General features: G+C 48.6%; 1 protein-coding gene across 5 annotated transcripts in view; it reads left to right on the top strand.

Moving 5' to 3' along the window:
- Nucleotides 1-14,741, top strand: part of EPHB2 (EPH receptor B2) — a 135,662-nt gene extending 120,921 nt beyond the window's left edge. For all 5 annotated transcript variants that reach the window (XM_068414792.1, XM_068414793.1, XM_068414790.1 and 2 more), the window contains 6 exons: nucleotides 417-664; nucleotides 1,366-1,581; nucleotides 5,919-6,068; nucleotides 10,069-10,262; nucleotides 10,965-11,120; nucleotides 14,021-14,741. In XM_068414792.1, coding sequence (XP_068270893.1) covers nucleotides 417-664; nucleotides 1,366-1,581; nucleotides 5,919-6,068; nucleotides 10,069-10,262; nucleotides 10,965-11,120; nucleotides 14,021-14,129 — 1,073 coding nt within the window. In that variant the 3' untranslated portion in view covers nucleotides 14,130-14,741. The remainder of the gene's footprint in view (nucleotides 1-416; nucleotides 665-1,365; nucleotides 1,582-5,918; nucleotides 6,069-10,068; nucleotides 10,263-10,964; nucleotides 11,121-14,020) is intronic.
- Nucleotides 14,742-17,749: the final 3,008 nt, after the last annotated feature.

Here is a 17,749-nt window from a genome sequence, read left to right as displayed (position 1 = left end):
ATTGAGAATGACTGGATGGCCCTCAGCAGCACAGTCTCCTTTGTGGTTGCAGGCTTTGGTGAGGATTTAGCCTTACATGTGCTGGGAAGACAAGTGTCAGTAAGGTCTTACACTTAGCTCCAGCCTGGACTAGGAGGAGCAAGGTGGTTCAGTGCTACAGGAGCAAGTACATCCAGTGCTGGAGACAAGGAATTCCCATGTGCATATAGTGTCCAGTGCTCCTCACCAATGATAAATCCACCTGAAGAGAGATCTTTGGTGTGGAGTGAGGGAGGAATCACAAAGCAGATGGTGGGTGGTCGGCTCAGGGGCGTGCAGGGCAGGCATGGCTGGAGCCTGTGGGAGCAGGGTCCCTTGGGGAGAAAGGCAGAGGTCTGAGAGGCTGACAAGCCCTATCTGTTTCCCTCTGTTCACAGGGGAGTTTGGTGAGGTGTGCAGTGGGCATCTCAAGCTTCCTGGCAAAAGAGAGATCTTTGTGGCCATCAAGACCCTGAAGTCTGGTTACACCGAGAAGCAGAGACGGGACTTCTTGAGCGAAGCCAGCATCATGGGGCAGTTCGATCACCCCAACGTCATCCACCTGGAGGGAGTGGTGACCAAGAGTTCACCAGTCATGATCATTACTGAGTTCATGGAGAATGGCTCACTGGACTCTTTCTTGCGGGTATGAGGTCCCAGGAGCATGCAGCCCCAGACATTGTATTGGGCCAGAGGACGACTGGAGGGGAAGGTTCCCTTCCCTGTACCAGTGTAACAGTGCCCTTCACTGCCCAGCATCCCCTGCCACTGGGGCAGCTGCTGCATAGTCCAGAGGTCTGTGTCTCAGGAAGAGAGGCGGAGGTGGCACCAAGGCTGTCATCTGTGTTGTGTGTCCACCACTCATGCTAGCGAAAGGCTGTGCCTACCTGTACGCATGCCCACAGATGCATTTCCAGACTCTGCCTCTGTGGACATGGAGGGACGGTCTGACATAGCTTTAACAGAGCAGGACTTCACCTCCAGCTGCTCTGTTTAAATATTTATAGGTCTGAGTTTGAAATGAATAATTCAGCGTTGAAGGGAGTTAACCTGCGTAATAGGAATAGATTGCCCCTTCTGAACCCTCCTGTGCAAGGTGTGGCAGATCTGCCACCTTTGGATGACAGTAGCCATTGGTAGTGATGCCCTTGGGGTGTGTGAGGGTGACTTACAGCCCCTGTGAGTTCTCCAGTCTCTACCCTCTTGTTTTGAGAGGGAACTTACGTACTCGTGGCATAGCTGTGTCTTGACATGCAGTGTAGACAGAGGCTACTGACTGTTTGCTGGACCATGGTGGGCTGTGAATTTGCTCCTCTCATGTGTACTCTTTCCCTCCCTTCCCCTAAGCAAAACGATGGGCAGTTCACAGTGATTCAGCTGGTGGGTATGTTGCGGGGCATCGCGGCAGGCATGAAGTACCTGGCCGATATGAACTATGTGCACCGGGACCTGGCTGCCCGCAACATCCTGGTGAACAGCAACCTGGTCTGCAAAGTGTCTGACTTCGGCCTCTCCCGTTTTCTGGAGGATGACACCTCTGATCCCACCTACACCAGTGCACTGGTAAAGTTACTCTTCCAGAGGGGGCGGGTTGGGTGGTGAAGGAAGGAGTCAGGGAGAGAGAGGGAAAGGGGGAGATCCCTCCTTGATGTGGGGAGTGCTTTTTCAGGGTGCCAACAATGGAAACAAGGTGCCAGATGGGAAAGACCAATGAAACGAACCAAAGAAGATTTTCTCTTGCAAGGTCCTGTCCAGTTGTCCAGTGGCTGTTGATGGGCCCTATAGTCATTCTTGAGGATAACCGAGCCTCTACCAAACGTGTACAAACATATACATGTCCCACATAAAGTCCTTAGTTGGAATGATGCATTATATCGATCCAGCATGGACCAGCTGGGGGTCCTAACAGAGTTGTTGCCAGAGTAGCAAGTCTGGGTTATTTTTACCATCACTGTCCAATCGTGCTGCCCTGCTGTCTGGAAGGCCATGATCCTTTTTTATGTCATGTCACAGGATCAGCCCCAGGAATGACAGACTGAATCATAGAATCAGTTTGGTTGGAAAGGACCTTTAAGATCATCGAGTCCAACCGTTAACCCAGCACTGCCAAGGCCACCACTAAACCATGTCCCTCAGCACCACATCTACACGGCTTTTAAATCCCTCCAGGGATGGGGACTCCACCACTGCCCTGGGCAGCCTGTTCCAATGCTTGATAACCCTTTCAGTGAAGAAATTGTTCCAAATATCCAATCTAAACCTTTCCTGGTGCCACTTGAGGACGTTTCCTCTCGTCCTATCACTTGTTACCTGGGAGAAGAGACCAACCCCACCTCGCTACAACCTCCCTTCAGGCAGTTGTAGACAGCGATAAGGTCTCCCCTGAGCCTCCTTTTCTCCAGACTAAACACCCCCAGGTCCCTCAGCCACTCCTCATCACACTTGTGCTCCAGACCCTTCACCAGCTTTGTTGCCCTCCTCTGGACTCACTCCAGCACCTCAATGTCTTTCTTGTAGTGAGGGGCCCAAAACTGAACACAGGATTCGAGGTGTGGACTCACCAGTGCCGAGTACAGGGGGACGATCCCTGCCCTAGTCCTGCTGGCCACACCATTGCTGATAGTAGCCAGGATCCTGTTGGCCTTCTTGGCCTCCTGGGCACACTGCTGGCTCATGTTCAGTTGGCTGTTGACCAGCACCCCCAGGTCCTTTTCCACCAGGCAGCTTTCCAGCCACTCTTCCCCCAGCCTGTAGCAGTGTGTGGGGTTGTTGTGCCCCCGACACTTGGCCTTGTTGAACCTCACACAGTTGACCTTGGCCCATCGATCCAACCTGTCGAGGTCCCTCTGCAGAGCCTTCCTACCCCCCAGCAGATCAACACTCCCAGCCAACATGGTGTCATCTGTGAACTTACTGAGGGTGCACTTGACCCCCTCATCCAAATCGATAAAGATATTAACAAGAACTGGCCCCAATACTGAGCCCTGGGGAGCACCACTTGTGACCGGCCGCCAAATGGATTTAACTCCATCCACCACAACAATTTGCGCCTGGCCATCCAGCCAGTTTTTTACCCAGCGAAGTGTACTTCCATCGAAGCCATAAGCAGCCAGTTTCTCCAGGAGAAAGCTGTGGGAAATGGTGTCAAAGGCTTTACTAAAATCCAGGTACACAACATCCGCAGCCTTTCCCTCATCCAGTTAAGCGTGTCACCTTGTCATAGAAGGAGATCAAGTTAGTGAATCAGGACCTGCCTTTCATAAACCCATGCCGACTGTGCCTGATCGCCTGGTTGTCCTGTACGTGCTGCGTGATGGCACTCAAGATGATCTGCTCCATAACCTTCCCCGTCACTGAGGTCAGACTGACAGGCCTGTAGTTCCCCAAATCTTCCTTCCGGCATGGTGTGGATGCATGCTGGGTGAAGGCCTGCAGTACTGATCTTCTAGAGAGCCTTTCTTAATTAGACAAAGAAACATTCCGAGAAATGGCTTCATGATCACATAACAGCTTCCCAGGAAAGCCACAGTGCTAGTGACACAAGTGCCACCAAGGACTTATGGCCTGTCTCAGGCTACAGAATGTGCAAAGGGACCAAAGGATAATTTGGAGACTGTTGTTGTGCAGTAAGATTGCAGCCAGGAGTTCTCATAAATACCGTTGTTTGCAAAGGCATACAGCATTACTCTACAATGATGCTACAGGATCAATGCCTACGTACAATGCCTATGACAGGACTTCTTGGAAATAAGTGTTGATAGAGCTGGGGCGTTATTTGTAGGAAATCATATCTCCCACATCTTTCGAAGCTGCCAGTGATGAGATGTCTGGCATAGCTCTTAGTGAATTGTAACAGTAGTTGAATACCTAACAAACACCTAAAAATGTGAGCTTTTATTCCCATCTGAACTTGTGTAGCTTAAAATGTCAACCATTCAATCTTAGACAGTCATCCTGTGGCTTTTAGAAACACTAGCAACGTTTATTTTTCACAACATGATCCTTACATCCAATTACCTTTCCCTTTGTTAAGCTAAATACATGTCAGCTTCTGGTGCTTACTACTGTCTTCTGTTCCTGTTATTGTGCCAGTAACTTTTCTCTCTGTCATCTCTAATTTATTCTTCTTGAACTGTGGGCACTGTAGCAGGACATATACTATCTATAATGAGAGAATATGTGCACCTACTGTAATAGAGTACCAGAAGTAATAATATCTTCCTCTTCAAAATGCACCATCCTTAAACATCCCAAGATGCATGAGTGGCTTTTATTATAATTATCCCAGAGACCTTATGTCCATGGATGGGCAACAGCCACAAGCTATGGCTTGGGAGGTTCATGCTGGACCTTAGGAAAATCTCCTTCTCCAAGAGGGTGGTGAAGCTCTGGGTCAGATCACCAGAGAGGTCGGAGGTCTCGCTGAAGTGAGTTCCCACGAGGATCCTCCAGATATACCCAGTCTCTAATTTCTACTTTAGGACTTCTTTTTTAGCCAATTTTAAAATCCACTTCTTGTCAAGAACTCTGTTAAGAGTATGCCTGATGGAGAGGACATCGTGTTTGCTATGGAATGCTTGGTCTCTCCCTCTTGTGGAAAACAAAATATTTCGTCTGAGGTTTGTGGCTGTGAGAAGATGAAGGAACATTATGTTTTTTTTCATTATTCTAGCATGTATAGGGCCTGAGTCCTAAGTCCTAGGAGACCCTTCATAAGACATGGTAGTTATTCAGTGACAAAATATACTGTTCCTTAATCTTCTCACAGCCACAAAATGCAGACAATTTTGCTTATTTTCCAACACAGGGGAAGATTTTCCCTTCAGAAGGTCCCTTGAGTTGTGAATGGCTCAAGTCCAAAGACCCTGGTGGAAAATCAGGAGGCTGCAAGGGCTTAAACAGGACATTGCAATCCCTGTGGATGCATTCTGTGTACGCCACTCTCGTGCACCTCTGTGCATAACTCCTCTATGGGAGTGGAGAGTCCGTCTGATTTCTCCAGAGCTGCTGTTGCCCAGCAGGATCACAGAAGACCCCAGTGCCCACCCAGGGATCACGGAAGACCCCAGTGCCCACCCAGTCCATCCCATTTCCCACCAGTGACCAAGCATGCCATTCTAAACAAGATGTTCACTCCACCTCTGTCTCCAGAAACGGGTAGGATCAAAACCTGCTGGATCATGTATATATCAACAAACAGACTGACACACGGGGACTTCAGCTCAAGAGGATGATATGTCACTGACTTCAAAGAGTCTACAGATGTAGAAGGCTGAAGAGGATAGTGTTCTAATTCATTTTATTCTGCTCTGAAAATAGCTAAGTGACAGCAAAAGTCTGGAGGGAGATTCAAAGGGGATCAGCTTGGATTTTTCTATATTCATAGCCATTCATTTTTCTACAAAAGACCCTACTAGCACAAGGGGTGATTTGTCGTGACGAAGACTGCTATAGCAGTAGGCAGGTGGAAGGAGCTGGGCTTTAATATGGTGAAGAGAAGGCTGAGGGGACACCTACAAGTGACCTGCAGCACTTGAAGGGCACTTACGAAGAAGCCAGAGCCAAACTCTTTGCAGTGGTACCAGATAAAATAATAAGGGACAACAGACAAAACCGTGGCTTGGGAGGTTCAAGGTGAATAACAGGAAAAGCTTCTTCCCCAAGAGGGTGGTGCAGCCCTGGGTCAGGTCGCCAGACAAATGGGGGGAATCATCATCCTTGAAGGTTTCCTGGACTTGGCTAGACAAGCCATAGCCATCCTGAGCTAGTGTTAGGGGTAGTCCCATGGTCCCTTCCTTCTAGGATTTTACCAGCATATTGGAGGCAAATATTTTGGACGCTCATCTCTTTCAGTTACTCTTGCTCTTTCTGTTACTGTCCTCTCTGTTTTTTTCCTGCAGGGTGGGAAGATCCCAATACGGTGGACAGCACCTGAGGCAATCCAGTACCGAAAATTCACATCAGCCAGTGATGTGTGGAGCTACGGAATAGTCATGTGGGAGGTGATGTCGTATGGCGAGCGGCCTTACTGGGATATGACCAATCAAGATGTGAGTTGTTAAGAAAGAAGGAGCAGAAACACTGAAATTGGGAGCGTTGCAAGGCCAAAGCATGGCTACAGCTAGACCCAGCCTGTGGCATGTCCGGAGCCTTCTCTGTCGTGCGACACATGTCTAAGGTCAACACCTTTGGAAGAAGTAATGGGGATAACTTTGGCTTTTGTTCTGGTCCCATTGTGCTGCTGTGGCAGAGGTTAAGGACTGTACAACACCTGCTGCAGTAGGACAGGGTTAATGTGAGCACCCTCAGTGGTGGTAGACAGATGTCCAGGAAGAAAGGGAGCAGGCGGGTGGAAAACGAAATGCTGCCAGTGACCTGAGACCTCCTGGAGCAGCAGGCAGATCTTCGTCTGCAGGACACCACAGGCGAAATTTGGTGAAAGTCTGTTATAGAGTTGTAGAATGGTTTGGGTTGGAAGTGACCTTTAAAGGTCATCTAGTCCAACCCCGCTGCCATGGTCAAGGACATCTTCCACTAGATAGTCATTGAATCTCCCATGGCAAGCTTGGACCATGATGTGTAAGAAGCAAAGCAACTTGTACGCAGCTAGAAGCCAAAACCACAATGTATTTCAGAACATGCTTCATTTTTAATACTTTATGACTCTTCTCTGACTCGGGTGGAACTGTTATGTGCACTCCTTGCTCCCTGGGACACAGGCAGTTTCCATGCGTCCTTGCCTTCATGCAAGGATGACCTGTGGCTGCAGTCCACACATTCACTGTAGCAATGCCATTCTCCCTCTTTCTCTCGACCTGATACCTGGATGGCCAAAGCCTATCTGTTCAGTGGCAATGAGTGCCATGCAGAGTGCTACACCTGCATGTGTGTGTCCAGAAGACCTCTTTGATGTGGAGCTCCCAGGTCTCTTGTAACATTGTCTCTCCGAAGAGCTGCCCTTCTTCATGCGGTCTTCACCTCGTGAATCCTCAGGATCTAACCTGGGTCCTAGGTAGACCCTTGGTGCACAGAAGGCTTATCCTCCCCCTCTACTGCAAGCCTGAGTCTTGCAAACCTTCATGTTACAGCGTCTGCCTGGCTTCCAGCTTCTTTCAGAGCTGCCTCTGGGTAGTCCATTGGAAGCCTTCAGACTGCCACCTCATCATCCCCACATCATCCTGTGGGCTCCTGAAAAAAACCTGTCTTACAGGGATAGAGTGAGAGCCAAGCTCCCACCTGACTCCTGCAACTCCTCCCGCCCTGATGGAAAATCAGACCTTTTTCAAGTCAATATAACTCCATCCATGCCACGTTATGTTTCTCCAGGGTGGGACAATTTCCTCCCTAGTGCCTGGTGGAGAATTTATTCAAGTGAGTCCCCACCGCCTGAAGCAGATACATGATACCTTAGCACCTTTAGCTGTTCATGGCCTTGCCCCAGCCCCTGGCGTACCAGAAAAGTCTTTGCATCAATTGTTTGAGCCAAAGGGAAGGGAGTTAGGGGTATGCCCTTCTCAGAAAGGACAATTCCCTTAAGGCTTCGTTATCGCCTGCAGTTTCAAGCATTTCCTGCAGCCAGGTGTCACTGCCCTTCTCCCTGCCTCGGCATCCCTCAATATGCATAGCCCTCTGCCATCACCCTACCTTCTCCTCCTCCCCTGGAGCTCTTCCCTCAATGGTTTCTCCTGCCGCAGCCCCTGTGCTGTGGCAGCACCAATTCAGTGGTGGGGATGGCAGAGCCCGTGCCCGTTTCCTCGGCACAGCCTGCTGCATGACGCCTATCCCCAGCCTCTTCTTCCCCTTCTTCTGCCGCAGGACATTGTGCCCCAGAAGCTGTCACCACTTAATTGCAGCTGGTCCCCCCTGCAAATGAGCACGTGGCGGATATTCGCTGCAGATTAGCCTCCTGACCCTGGGGTGTGAGCGCCTGGGGAGGCTGGGGTTGGAGAGGAGACAGAGAGTGCAGCCTGTGCCCCCTCGTGGGATGTGTCTGATGGCACCAAGGCAGGCGGCTTCTCGGGAATCCATTCGATCCATGCTGGAGATGAGCGCTTGATGCTTGCGTGATGGCCCTCCGCAGCCCTGCTCCCTGCATGCCCCCCCTTCCCTCTGTTGCAGAAAGGTCTGCCACCCAGAGAGCTGGGAGAGGGGACAGCTTGCACCACTTGGGAGAATCCCTGAATGGGAGCCAAAAGCTGCACAAAGCACACCAGCAATGCCTCAGGTTGGACCTTCACAGGCCCAGTGAGGCACTGTCATGTCCAGCCGGGGGGGCAGAGGGGAGGGAGGACTCCTTTCATCTGGCACATTTTGGCAGCAGCAGTGCCAGTCCCCAGCTGTCTCGGGTCAGCCTTCCCAGCACCTTGGCCACGCACATCAGTGTCTGGAGCACTCTCCCAATCCATTCTCTGCCTGAAGCCACAGTCCATCTTGAACCCTGCCAGATGCCCCACCTCACACCCTGGATTGCTTGGCATGGATCTGCCACCTACCCTCCCTTGGAGCATCAGCCTTCTACTGCCACAGCACCTCCAGTTTCTCCTCGCTACCAAGCCTTGCCTGCTGTTCTCCCAGTCCCAACTGCAGTATCTTCAATTTTCTCTGTGTATGTAGCCTTCCTGCTCAATAGTGTGTTTACCACACTGCTGTATGGGTAAGGCTAGTCCTACCCCAAGAGGATGGTACAGCCCTGGGGTAGCCAACCAGGCATTCTGTCTGTGGAAAAATGCAAGATACAGCTGGACAAAGTCATGGCAGCCTTGATCACATGGTGAGAATAGCCAAAGACATCAAGGTCCTTCTTCCGGTTCCTTGAGGGAGGTTCTGTCATTCTCCTTCCCCTTTTTTATCATCCCTGCGGAGAGTTGGTCATTTCAAAATGCCGCCCCTGATTTCAGTTACTGCAGTATCCTCAGTTCTCGTTTTTATCCTCACTTGGGGTTTTTGTTGCCACGCACAAGTCTGTTTCTAGTGTCCAAGGCTCCTTCTGCTTGCCTTTCATTGCCCGTGCTGTATGGCCATAGGATAAGGCCAAGAAGGTAGCAGAAACCTGCCTGTCGCATGCCTCTGTCAGAGGAACATATGCCCCTGGAAGAAGCTGTGCAGCTCCATCCTCCTTGATTAGCCAGGAGAGGATGGAGGCTACAGGTGCAGAGTGACAGGGAGGTGGGGTTCCCCTTGAAGAAGATGTCTAGCCCTTGTGCATGTGCTGTTTCCACTGAACATTGCAAGACCAAACATCTTCCCAGGTCGTGTCGTGCAGTAAGGAGAGACCAAACAGGCAGCAGCCAAAGCCTTCTTGCGTTGGCCCACAGAGCTGTAGCATGGCTTAGGCAAGGTGTGCTGCAGCCCTTGGCTGCATGCTATAGAAAAGTTCTCCTGTGTCTGGCTCTGCTGACCAAGGTCTTGGTCCTCCCCACTGTGTGCTTCAGTTTGCATGTTCACAGGACTGTGGGGAGATACAGCTCTTACTGGTGTCTCAGCACACCCAGCCCTGTCTCACGGCATGACCTTGTTGTCTGGAAGGGCTGGGTGTTGGCAGGAGTAGAAAGCACCACTGGAGGAAGGAAAACTTAGGGGCATCTTCCCCTGTGGTAACTCACAAGCAGACCCTTCACTGGATGGGAGTGTTCTCCTCCCAGTGAGCTGCTGTGTTGTGCTGTGTACCTGTCTGAAAACATGAACCCTTCTCTCTGACGCACCTTTCTCATGCCTGGAGCTGTGGGCTCACACATCCTTGTCAAGGTAGCGGGGATGGTCTCTTTCCCCATATTAGGAGGCTGATGGGGATGGCTCATCTCAAGTAGTCAGCTGCATGTCAGCTGAGCAAGGCTGGCATCACCTCACAGGACAACATGACATGCAGAGGGCTGGGAGTTAAGAGTAGTGCATGGTGGTGGCTGAGATGATAGGCAGCAGTAAATGTAGGCAGAGCAGCCCCGCTGCAGTATGGCTGGCCATGCCAGTCACCCTCAGGATCCAAGAAAAGGAACATTATGAATTAAATAGGTTTTATTGCAACTGTATTGATCTCTCTTTCTCGTCTTGCAGGTGATAAATGCTATCGAGCAGGACTATCGGCTGCCACCACCTATGGATTGTCCAAATGCTCTGCACCAGCTAATGCTTGACTGTTGGCAGAAGGATCGAAACCACAGACCCAAATTTGGGCAAATTGTCAACAACTTAGATAAAATGATCCGAAATCCTAACAGCCTGAAAGCCATGGCACCTCTCTCCTCTGGGTATGTATCTCTGTCTTCCTCTTGTCCTTTGGCTTCTATTTGCAGGTCTGCTCTCCTTTTTGTCCTGGTGGGCACCATCCTTGAATCTCTCTAGGCCAGCTATTTTAGAGGCAGCTTGGCCTGTGTTGTTTGGTCCTTTATAGGAAGGGCATTAAAAGTTGTCAAGGTCACTCTGGTCCCTCACCTTGAACAGGTTAGGTCTGGTGAACACAGACAGCTCATTGAGTTGGACAGTATACTCTGCACAGTTAGAGGAGCATCTTGGTTTGATGTGCTCATGATTGCTGGATGGGTGTAGTTGCTTTGGAAGTCCAATCTCGCACGCAGCGGAGGCAAATAGAGCCTTGTCAGGCAGTATGATGTTTCCCTGGGCTGGGTGGGGTACACCAACTGGGAGGTAGCGCTGGCCCCATTATGAGAATGTAGTTTCTCCCCTTGTGCAGCCAGGATTTGAGAGCTGCATCCCATCGTCTTTGATGGCTCCTACCTCTCCTATACAAACTGATCCAGAAGGGGTTCTCCGACGCTTTAAACAATCCTTCCCTCAATTGAATAGAGTGCTTTCTGGGTGTTACTTCTTAATACGGTGCAGTGCAGGCACTGTGAATGATGCTGGTCCAGGTCCCTCCAGCTGATGGAGGGTGCAGAAATACACGTGCTTGTTGCTATTTGTTCTGCTCATTCCCCATTTCTGTGTTTCAGGATGAACCTCCCCCTACTTGACCGCACAATCCCGGATTATACCAGCTTCAACACTGTGGATGAATGGCTGGATGCCATAAAGATGAGCCAGTACAAGGAGAGCTTTGCCAGTGCTGGCTTCACCACCTTTGACGTAGTATCTCAGATGACTGTAGAGTAAGTGCCCAGGCTTCTAGTCCCAAAGCACAAGGAAAAGTCTTAGTAGTTTAATAATGTTCTGCCGGCTCTGTCTTGTCTCCAGACTGTGTGTCTGTCTGTTGCTCCATATCTGCAGAATTCATTTCCACACTATCACGCTGCATGTCCCCACCATGAAAACAAAAACCCCCATGAGGGTCTCCAAAACCCCAAGATGGAACAAATGGAGATTTCAGGCTGGCATCAGGCAATTCTCCAGCCACTCAAGAGCACTTTTAGACTCTGCAGTCCTCTTGGACATATGGATTATTGGTGATGGAGACAAGCACACTGCGAACAAATTTCTGCCTAAGAAAGGCCTGTGAAGGTCCAGATGGTTTCAAGTTTATTCTGAATTGTCCTGCATCCACTAAAAACATCCTCAGTGGCAAAATCTTAGCAAGTTTTTCAAACTTGACTCCAAAGGCAGCTGAAATCCATTCGTGGTGGTTTTTGAAATCCCTTGGGGCTAGCTGGGGCTTTGATGCCTCTGGTGAAAGATTTGTGGTTGGTTGCAGTTAGCTTTAGAAACCCTGCCTAAGAAAGCGCCAAGCATTAAAGCCATCTGTAAGTGCTACGATGTCTTTGTGCCTGGTAACCAGGAGGGGTTTTGGATTTGGTACCTAATTCCAGACTTTAAATCTACCAATGAATCAGAATCCATTCGCACAAACTGCCAGACTGACTTTTCCTCGCTTTTTGTTCTTATTTGCTGCCAGGAAATTCACATGGCAATTCTGACTGTTTCAGTGTATCTGTGGTACAACCCCAAGGCCCTGGGGACGATTTTGGCACACTATAGGCTGTGTTCATACAACAGGGAAAGGGTCTGTAAAATCTGAAGGATAGGGAAGAAGAACTTTGACCAAAGTGGGACTTCACACCCGCACCCCAACCCAGCCCTGCCTAGGCTGTGCTATATATAACAGCAAACAGTTCTGCAGGCAGTCCAGCAAAACGAAGTCTTGTTTTTTCACGGACATGCTCAGTGTCCCTTAAATGCCACTTCTCCCAGTTACTTGCCATGTCCCTCACAATATCTTCCAAGTCCTCTCCGAGTGCCTTCATCACAATCACAAGGGTATCCTCAGCTCGTGTGCCCACCAGTTTTGACAAACCTCCCTTCCACTTTTCTCACCTGCTTGGCTGGACATAATAGAGAAAATGACACTCCAAGTCCTTTTTCCTTGGGAAATCATGCTGCAACAGTACTTGAAAAGACCTTCTAATGTTTGCTGCTCTTTGCAGAAGTAGATAATCATGTAAGTGGAGCTGAATTGTCATGAGACACTCTTTTCTTCAAATTTGCATAACCAGCAAAGTGTGTTTACTGAAGACTACTTTAGCTCACCAAATCCACATAGTTTTAACAATGACCTACTTGGAAGGTTTCTCACTGGTTTGTCTACAGACTGGGACACCTGGGCCACCAAAGGACCTATGTCCAGGGCAGAAAGCTTAGGAAGCACAGGGCTGTGCAGGGCCACAGTCTTATTCTGCTTTACAAACATGAATGAAGACTTTGGGATTTGTTCCCAATCAGAACAAAAGCAAAAGTCCAAGTGCCAAACCTGTGCAAGGAGGAAAATTCCCTAGCTCAGCCCATCTGGCTGGGCCAGAGGAGGGAATGGAAAGCCCTTGCAGCCAGAAAAGCAGTCACTGTGAAGGACACCATCCTGGGTGCCAGAGTTGTGTTGTGTGCTAGCAGGTGTCCAGTTGCTTTGCTGAGCAGGAGTCTGGGCAGCAGCAAAGCTGTGGCTTGGATGTTCACTCTCACACCAATCTCAGAGGGCACGGGCTGAAGCATGCTCCAATGGTGGTCCCCAGTCAGTTACCACCAGCCAGAATGTGTAAATCTATGGCATAGCCCCATTCCCAGCTTTCCATTCTTCATGCTCCTTTTGTTTGAACAAAGAGACAAGATCTAAAGCAAGCTCTAAAGCAAACATACAGGCTCATGTGCCACTCATGCTAGAGGATATTTTTCCCACCTTTCCTTGGAGCTCCTGTTTACCCTTCTTTGCCCATTGACTTCCACTCTAATACAGGCAAGGGTTTTGCCACACTTCCTCTTAAAAGTCTGTTCCTAACATTTAAGGAGAAAAGGCAACTGAAAATCCTTAGAGTCAGGTATGGGTCACATCTCATGAATACCATCCATTCCCTGATCAGAGGAATTAATGACTGAGGTTTATCCACCAAGAGGGAGGTAATAGCAAGCTCATCTGAAGTGATCACAGGTAGGTCCAATGCAGAGTCACACTCATACCATTGACATGACCTTTATTTTTTCCAGATGCCTAATACCTATAAAAACCAGAAACAGTGCAAAAATTAGATCGTCATGATTTAGTGAAGGGGATAAGTAGCAAAAGTTTATTACTTCATGGCCTCATCAGATCAAAGCAAAAGTAGCAAGAACAGCCATCATCTGCACAGGGGGAGTGAGATTCACACTGGTGAGGGTGTAGCACATCCTGTTCATATGTCTCCAGGGATGGAAAAAATGGGTTTTACTGTGTCACAAAATGAGAGAGAGAATCCAAACATGCAGAGAAAGAAACAAAATGATACAAGGGTAGAAAACCTAAGGCAAATTGATTTACAAGCAGTGAGCAGAGCCTGTGGTACTTGGTTTCACACTATTGAGGTTCCACTAATCTGGAGGTGCTGCAGGTAGGTAGCAAACGCAAAGATTGGGAGGATAAGCCAGGAAGAGTCAAAGAGAAAGAGTAGAGGTTTCACCAGGTTTTCATGCAGTTGTTGCATTCATGGAATAAATCTGTGGAGACTTCATCTCCCTACACACCATGCTCATATCTGGGCTTGTTCTTTGCCTTCTGATATTTATGCAGTGTTTGTTTCTTTTCCTCCCAAAGGGATATTCTACGAGTTGGGGTCACTTTAGCAGGACACCAGAAGAAAATTCTGAACAGTATCCAGGTGATGAGAGCACAGATGAACCAAATTCAGTCTGTGGAGGTTTGATAGCTACATGTCCTCCTACTCCTCTTCCTTGAGGCCCTGCTCCCCTTTGCCCCTGTGCGACTGAGCTCCAGTTCTTGAGTGTTCTGCATGGATGAGAGACAGGCAGCTGCTCTGAGGATCATGGCAACAGGAAGAAGTGCCCTGTCATCAATAATGACATGTCACCAAGAGCTTCTAGAATCTAAACAATGGAAAAAGGGAACAAAAAAGACAACTATTTTGAAAAAAAAAAACAAACTATGAAATATTTTTAAATAATAATAAAGCAATTGCATTCTTGAAAAGGGCTCCAAGACCAATGGGAGTCTCCAAAGGAAGAGAAAAGAGCAGCTTCATCTATTTCCTCTTGCACAAGGCTGCTGCAACTGGGCCCAGACATCTCTGGAGCAATGAGACTTTTTCAAGAAGATGAATGCAAAGAAAGGTCACGAGAAGCACTTCTCTTTCTCATGTGGGATGGCTGCTCTGGGAATGTCCTGCAGCCAGCAGTTCTTCCCAAAAGCCCCTGTTAGCAAATCAAAGGGGACAGAGAGCTGAAGCTCTTTGGTGCTGTGGAACCAAGTGCATCTCAGAAATTGATGGACTTCTTCAAAAGCTGAAGACTTTTTTTTAAAAAACAAATAAACTGAGACTAGAAGAGGCTGTTTCCGACAAATGAGAAGGAATCTGTAATGCTTGGGTGGGTGGGGATGGGGAAAACCAATCCTTTTTACATCTCTTATTTTCTCTTGTCATGGAACAGTTTTGTGAGTGACAGTTTCCTAAGGGTCCGTCCGTCCACCCTCCAATGGCATCATTGTCTCATACATATCATATGCACAAGACTTTTAGTGATGTCCTCACTAGATGCCAATGATCTTTTCCCAGAAGACTTCCCAAGTACAGTATGTAGTAGTTTTTGATTACAAATGCTGATGTGTACCTTTATTTTTCGGTTGTCATTGTTGGGAGATTTGTCCTTTTACCTTGTTTTGTTAACAACAGTTTGTGAGTTTGGGGTTGGAAATTTTTGGTTGGTTGGGTTTTTTTTTTTAATGAAAAAGAAATGACATCTCCAAGCATCATATCATTCAAGAACTTAAATCCCTTCCATGTGGAAGGAAAAATTGCAGCTTATTGACAATATGCCAGGAGAAAAATTTTTTTATATGCACATTTCCTCCTGTTTGCTTGTTTGTTATTTTGCAATTTGTCATGGCCTGACAGATATTTCTAACTGTTGGGTTTCCAGTTGTTCGCCAAGAAGAAATGACCACCTGCTCGATTCAGGGTTGCTGGTGCAGGGGTGAGCAGCATCACAGAGGGTTTGGGTGGGGGGGGCGGTTTGCAGGGGGGAGGGAAAGACAGGGGAGGGCGGATGGGTTGTGGGAGGGAATGATGACTCCAGAGGTGGCTGTCAGAGCCCTTTGGAAGTGTCTGAATGCTTAGAAAGGTGTCAGGTTGGTGCACGTACCACAGAAAGGCAGGGTAAGCTCGATCCTCTAAGAGGAGCTCACGGCATGTGGTTTCTTGGAGCCTGAATTGTGTTAGCTGCCAGGTTGTGGATGGTTCACTACAGTAACCAAACTCTGCGTATGTGCTCTGTGCCCTTCGGGGACCCAGTCCCTTCGTTAGACGATGCGCTGGGGACTCTGAGGCAGCTTCAGTCTCAGCCAGTCACCTCGAGGTGAGCCTGGGATAGCAAAGGCAAAAAATCTGATCTAGTAGCCCAAGTCTCTGGAGGCAAAATGCTGTGGTTGAAGCTGAATGGTCAATCAGTGGGTTTATAAATAATTGAAATAAATACTTTAGTTACTGACCAGGTCTTTGGTATGTGTAAAAACCACCAACCAAGTGCAGGAGGGATACAAATGAGAATCGGGCTTGTTCTCCCTGTTCAGCACCACATCGTATCCTTTTAAACATGCCTACCACCACTCATCTTCCTCTGGCGACGTGTGGCATATTTCCACAGATCTGCTGGCCATGGCCAGCGTAACTTGTGTTTACAAGCCCTTGTCTGCCATTGCTTGTTATCCATGAGGTCCTGCACTCGTTTTCAGCAGCATGGGGTGTAGACGGTGTGTTCATTGGGAGCTGGTTTGCTGTATTTTCCAGGAGCTGAATCCAAGAGGAAATGTGTCTGCTGTGGATGAAACTCCCAAGCTGTCTAGGCCTCTGTGGCCAGACATCATCTCCCTAGGCTGCTTGTAAAATATGAGGCCATTTATAAAATGCTTTGCATTTTCCAGTTTCAGACCAGATCTGACAATGAAGCACTTATAAGTGGCAGCAAACCATTCCCTACAAATGAGAGTTACTTCTCTGCTTAGCTCTTTCAGTGTCCCAATGATTGGTGCACAGCTTCAGAAGCCTTAACTGAAGGAATTTTCCCTCCAGCCCCTATTCACATGAAATCTCTAGTGCAGGACTGTATTTTCATTTGTATACAGTACTTCCCTGTTCTTGCATCCAAAAGTTCGTCTGTAGTCATGTGAACATCAGTAGCAGGTGTGTGCTGGGTATGCAGGGACATATTCTGCACTCGGTGTCCACAGGGCATCCCCTCCGACAGCAATGCCATTGCCCTGGATCTCTTTCAGATGGCAGAATATGATGTAGGGAGAGTGAGGGGTGAGTGGGCTGTAGGCATCTTGTATGCAGCTGGTGCCTGGATAATCAGCTGTCTGTCCTATATGCAGCCTGTTTTAGCCCGTGTATCTAGTGAAGGGATGCTTTTAATGCCTTTAATTTAAAAAGCACTGCTTCTGGTCAGGAAATGGACTCAACTTTTAAAGAGCAGCACGCAAAAATTGATGGTGTCATCTAAACCACACGAAGTGCTTGCAGAGGGCACACGGAGAAACAAGAAGCTGCTCCATGCAGGACTTCCCCTGTCCTGTAGGAGTGTGGAGCAGCAGTGAGAACTGCTCACGTGATGCGTCTCCATCTCACGTTGTAGCTGCTGTATTTTAACAAGGAACAGTTGTCAGTCTTTCCCAAAGGCATGTCTGAAGCTGTTTGGTGGCAGTCCAGGGTGAGGGAAGCATGGTGCTGTGCCAAGTTGTCTAGCCACAGCCAACAGTCTACTTTATGTACAAGGGAGCTTTGCAAGGAGAGCTGTCTGTCTAGAAAACTCACCAGCAAATTCCTGTGGGGCAGCCGTGTGGAAGGAGCACATGATGCCCTTCAGTTGTCCTTCCCAGACAATTCTTGACTGTTCTCTGCCGTCTCACATTTCTGCAGACACTAAGGAGGAGCGATGGCCAGGCAGCATCCCTTCAGAGCCAGACATTGTTAGATGGGGCTTGGAAGGGCACTTCAGGTCTTCTTCATTTGGAGACATTTTGTCTTAATGCGCTGAATCTCCTCGCTGGCTGGCATTATACACATCTACCTACCAGACCCAACCCACTGTGAAGGATGAGACCATACTGAGCTCAGTGCCACAACTCACCAAAGCCGTGGCAGCTGTCTGCAGGACAGAGAAAGCACATCCTTGTCTCTTCTTCTGACCAAAAATCACATGCTGTTGGTACTAAAAGCAGCACGTTCCCATCTGTTCATATCAGGCATCGCTGTGACATCTGTCTGTATTTGACTGTGTAGGACTAATGGAGAACTGGACCAAAAATAGGAAG

The sequence above is a fragment of the Nyctibius grandis genome, chromosome 17 (genome assembly GCF_013368605.1).
Source record: "Nyctibius grandis isolate bNycGra1 chromosome 17, bNycGra1.pri, whole genome shotgun sequence".
Classification (NCBI taxonomy): Eukaryota; Metazoa; Chordata; class Aves; order Nyctibiiformes; family Nyctibiidae; genus Nyctibius; species Nyctibius grandis.
The sequence above is the reverse complement of the archived record's forward strand: the minus strand, read 5'-3'. Positions and strand labels throughout refer to the sequence as shown.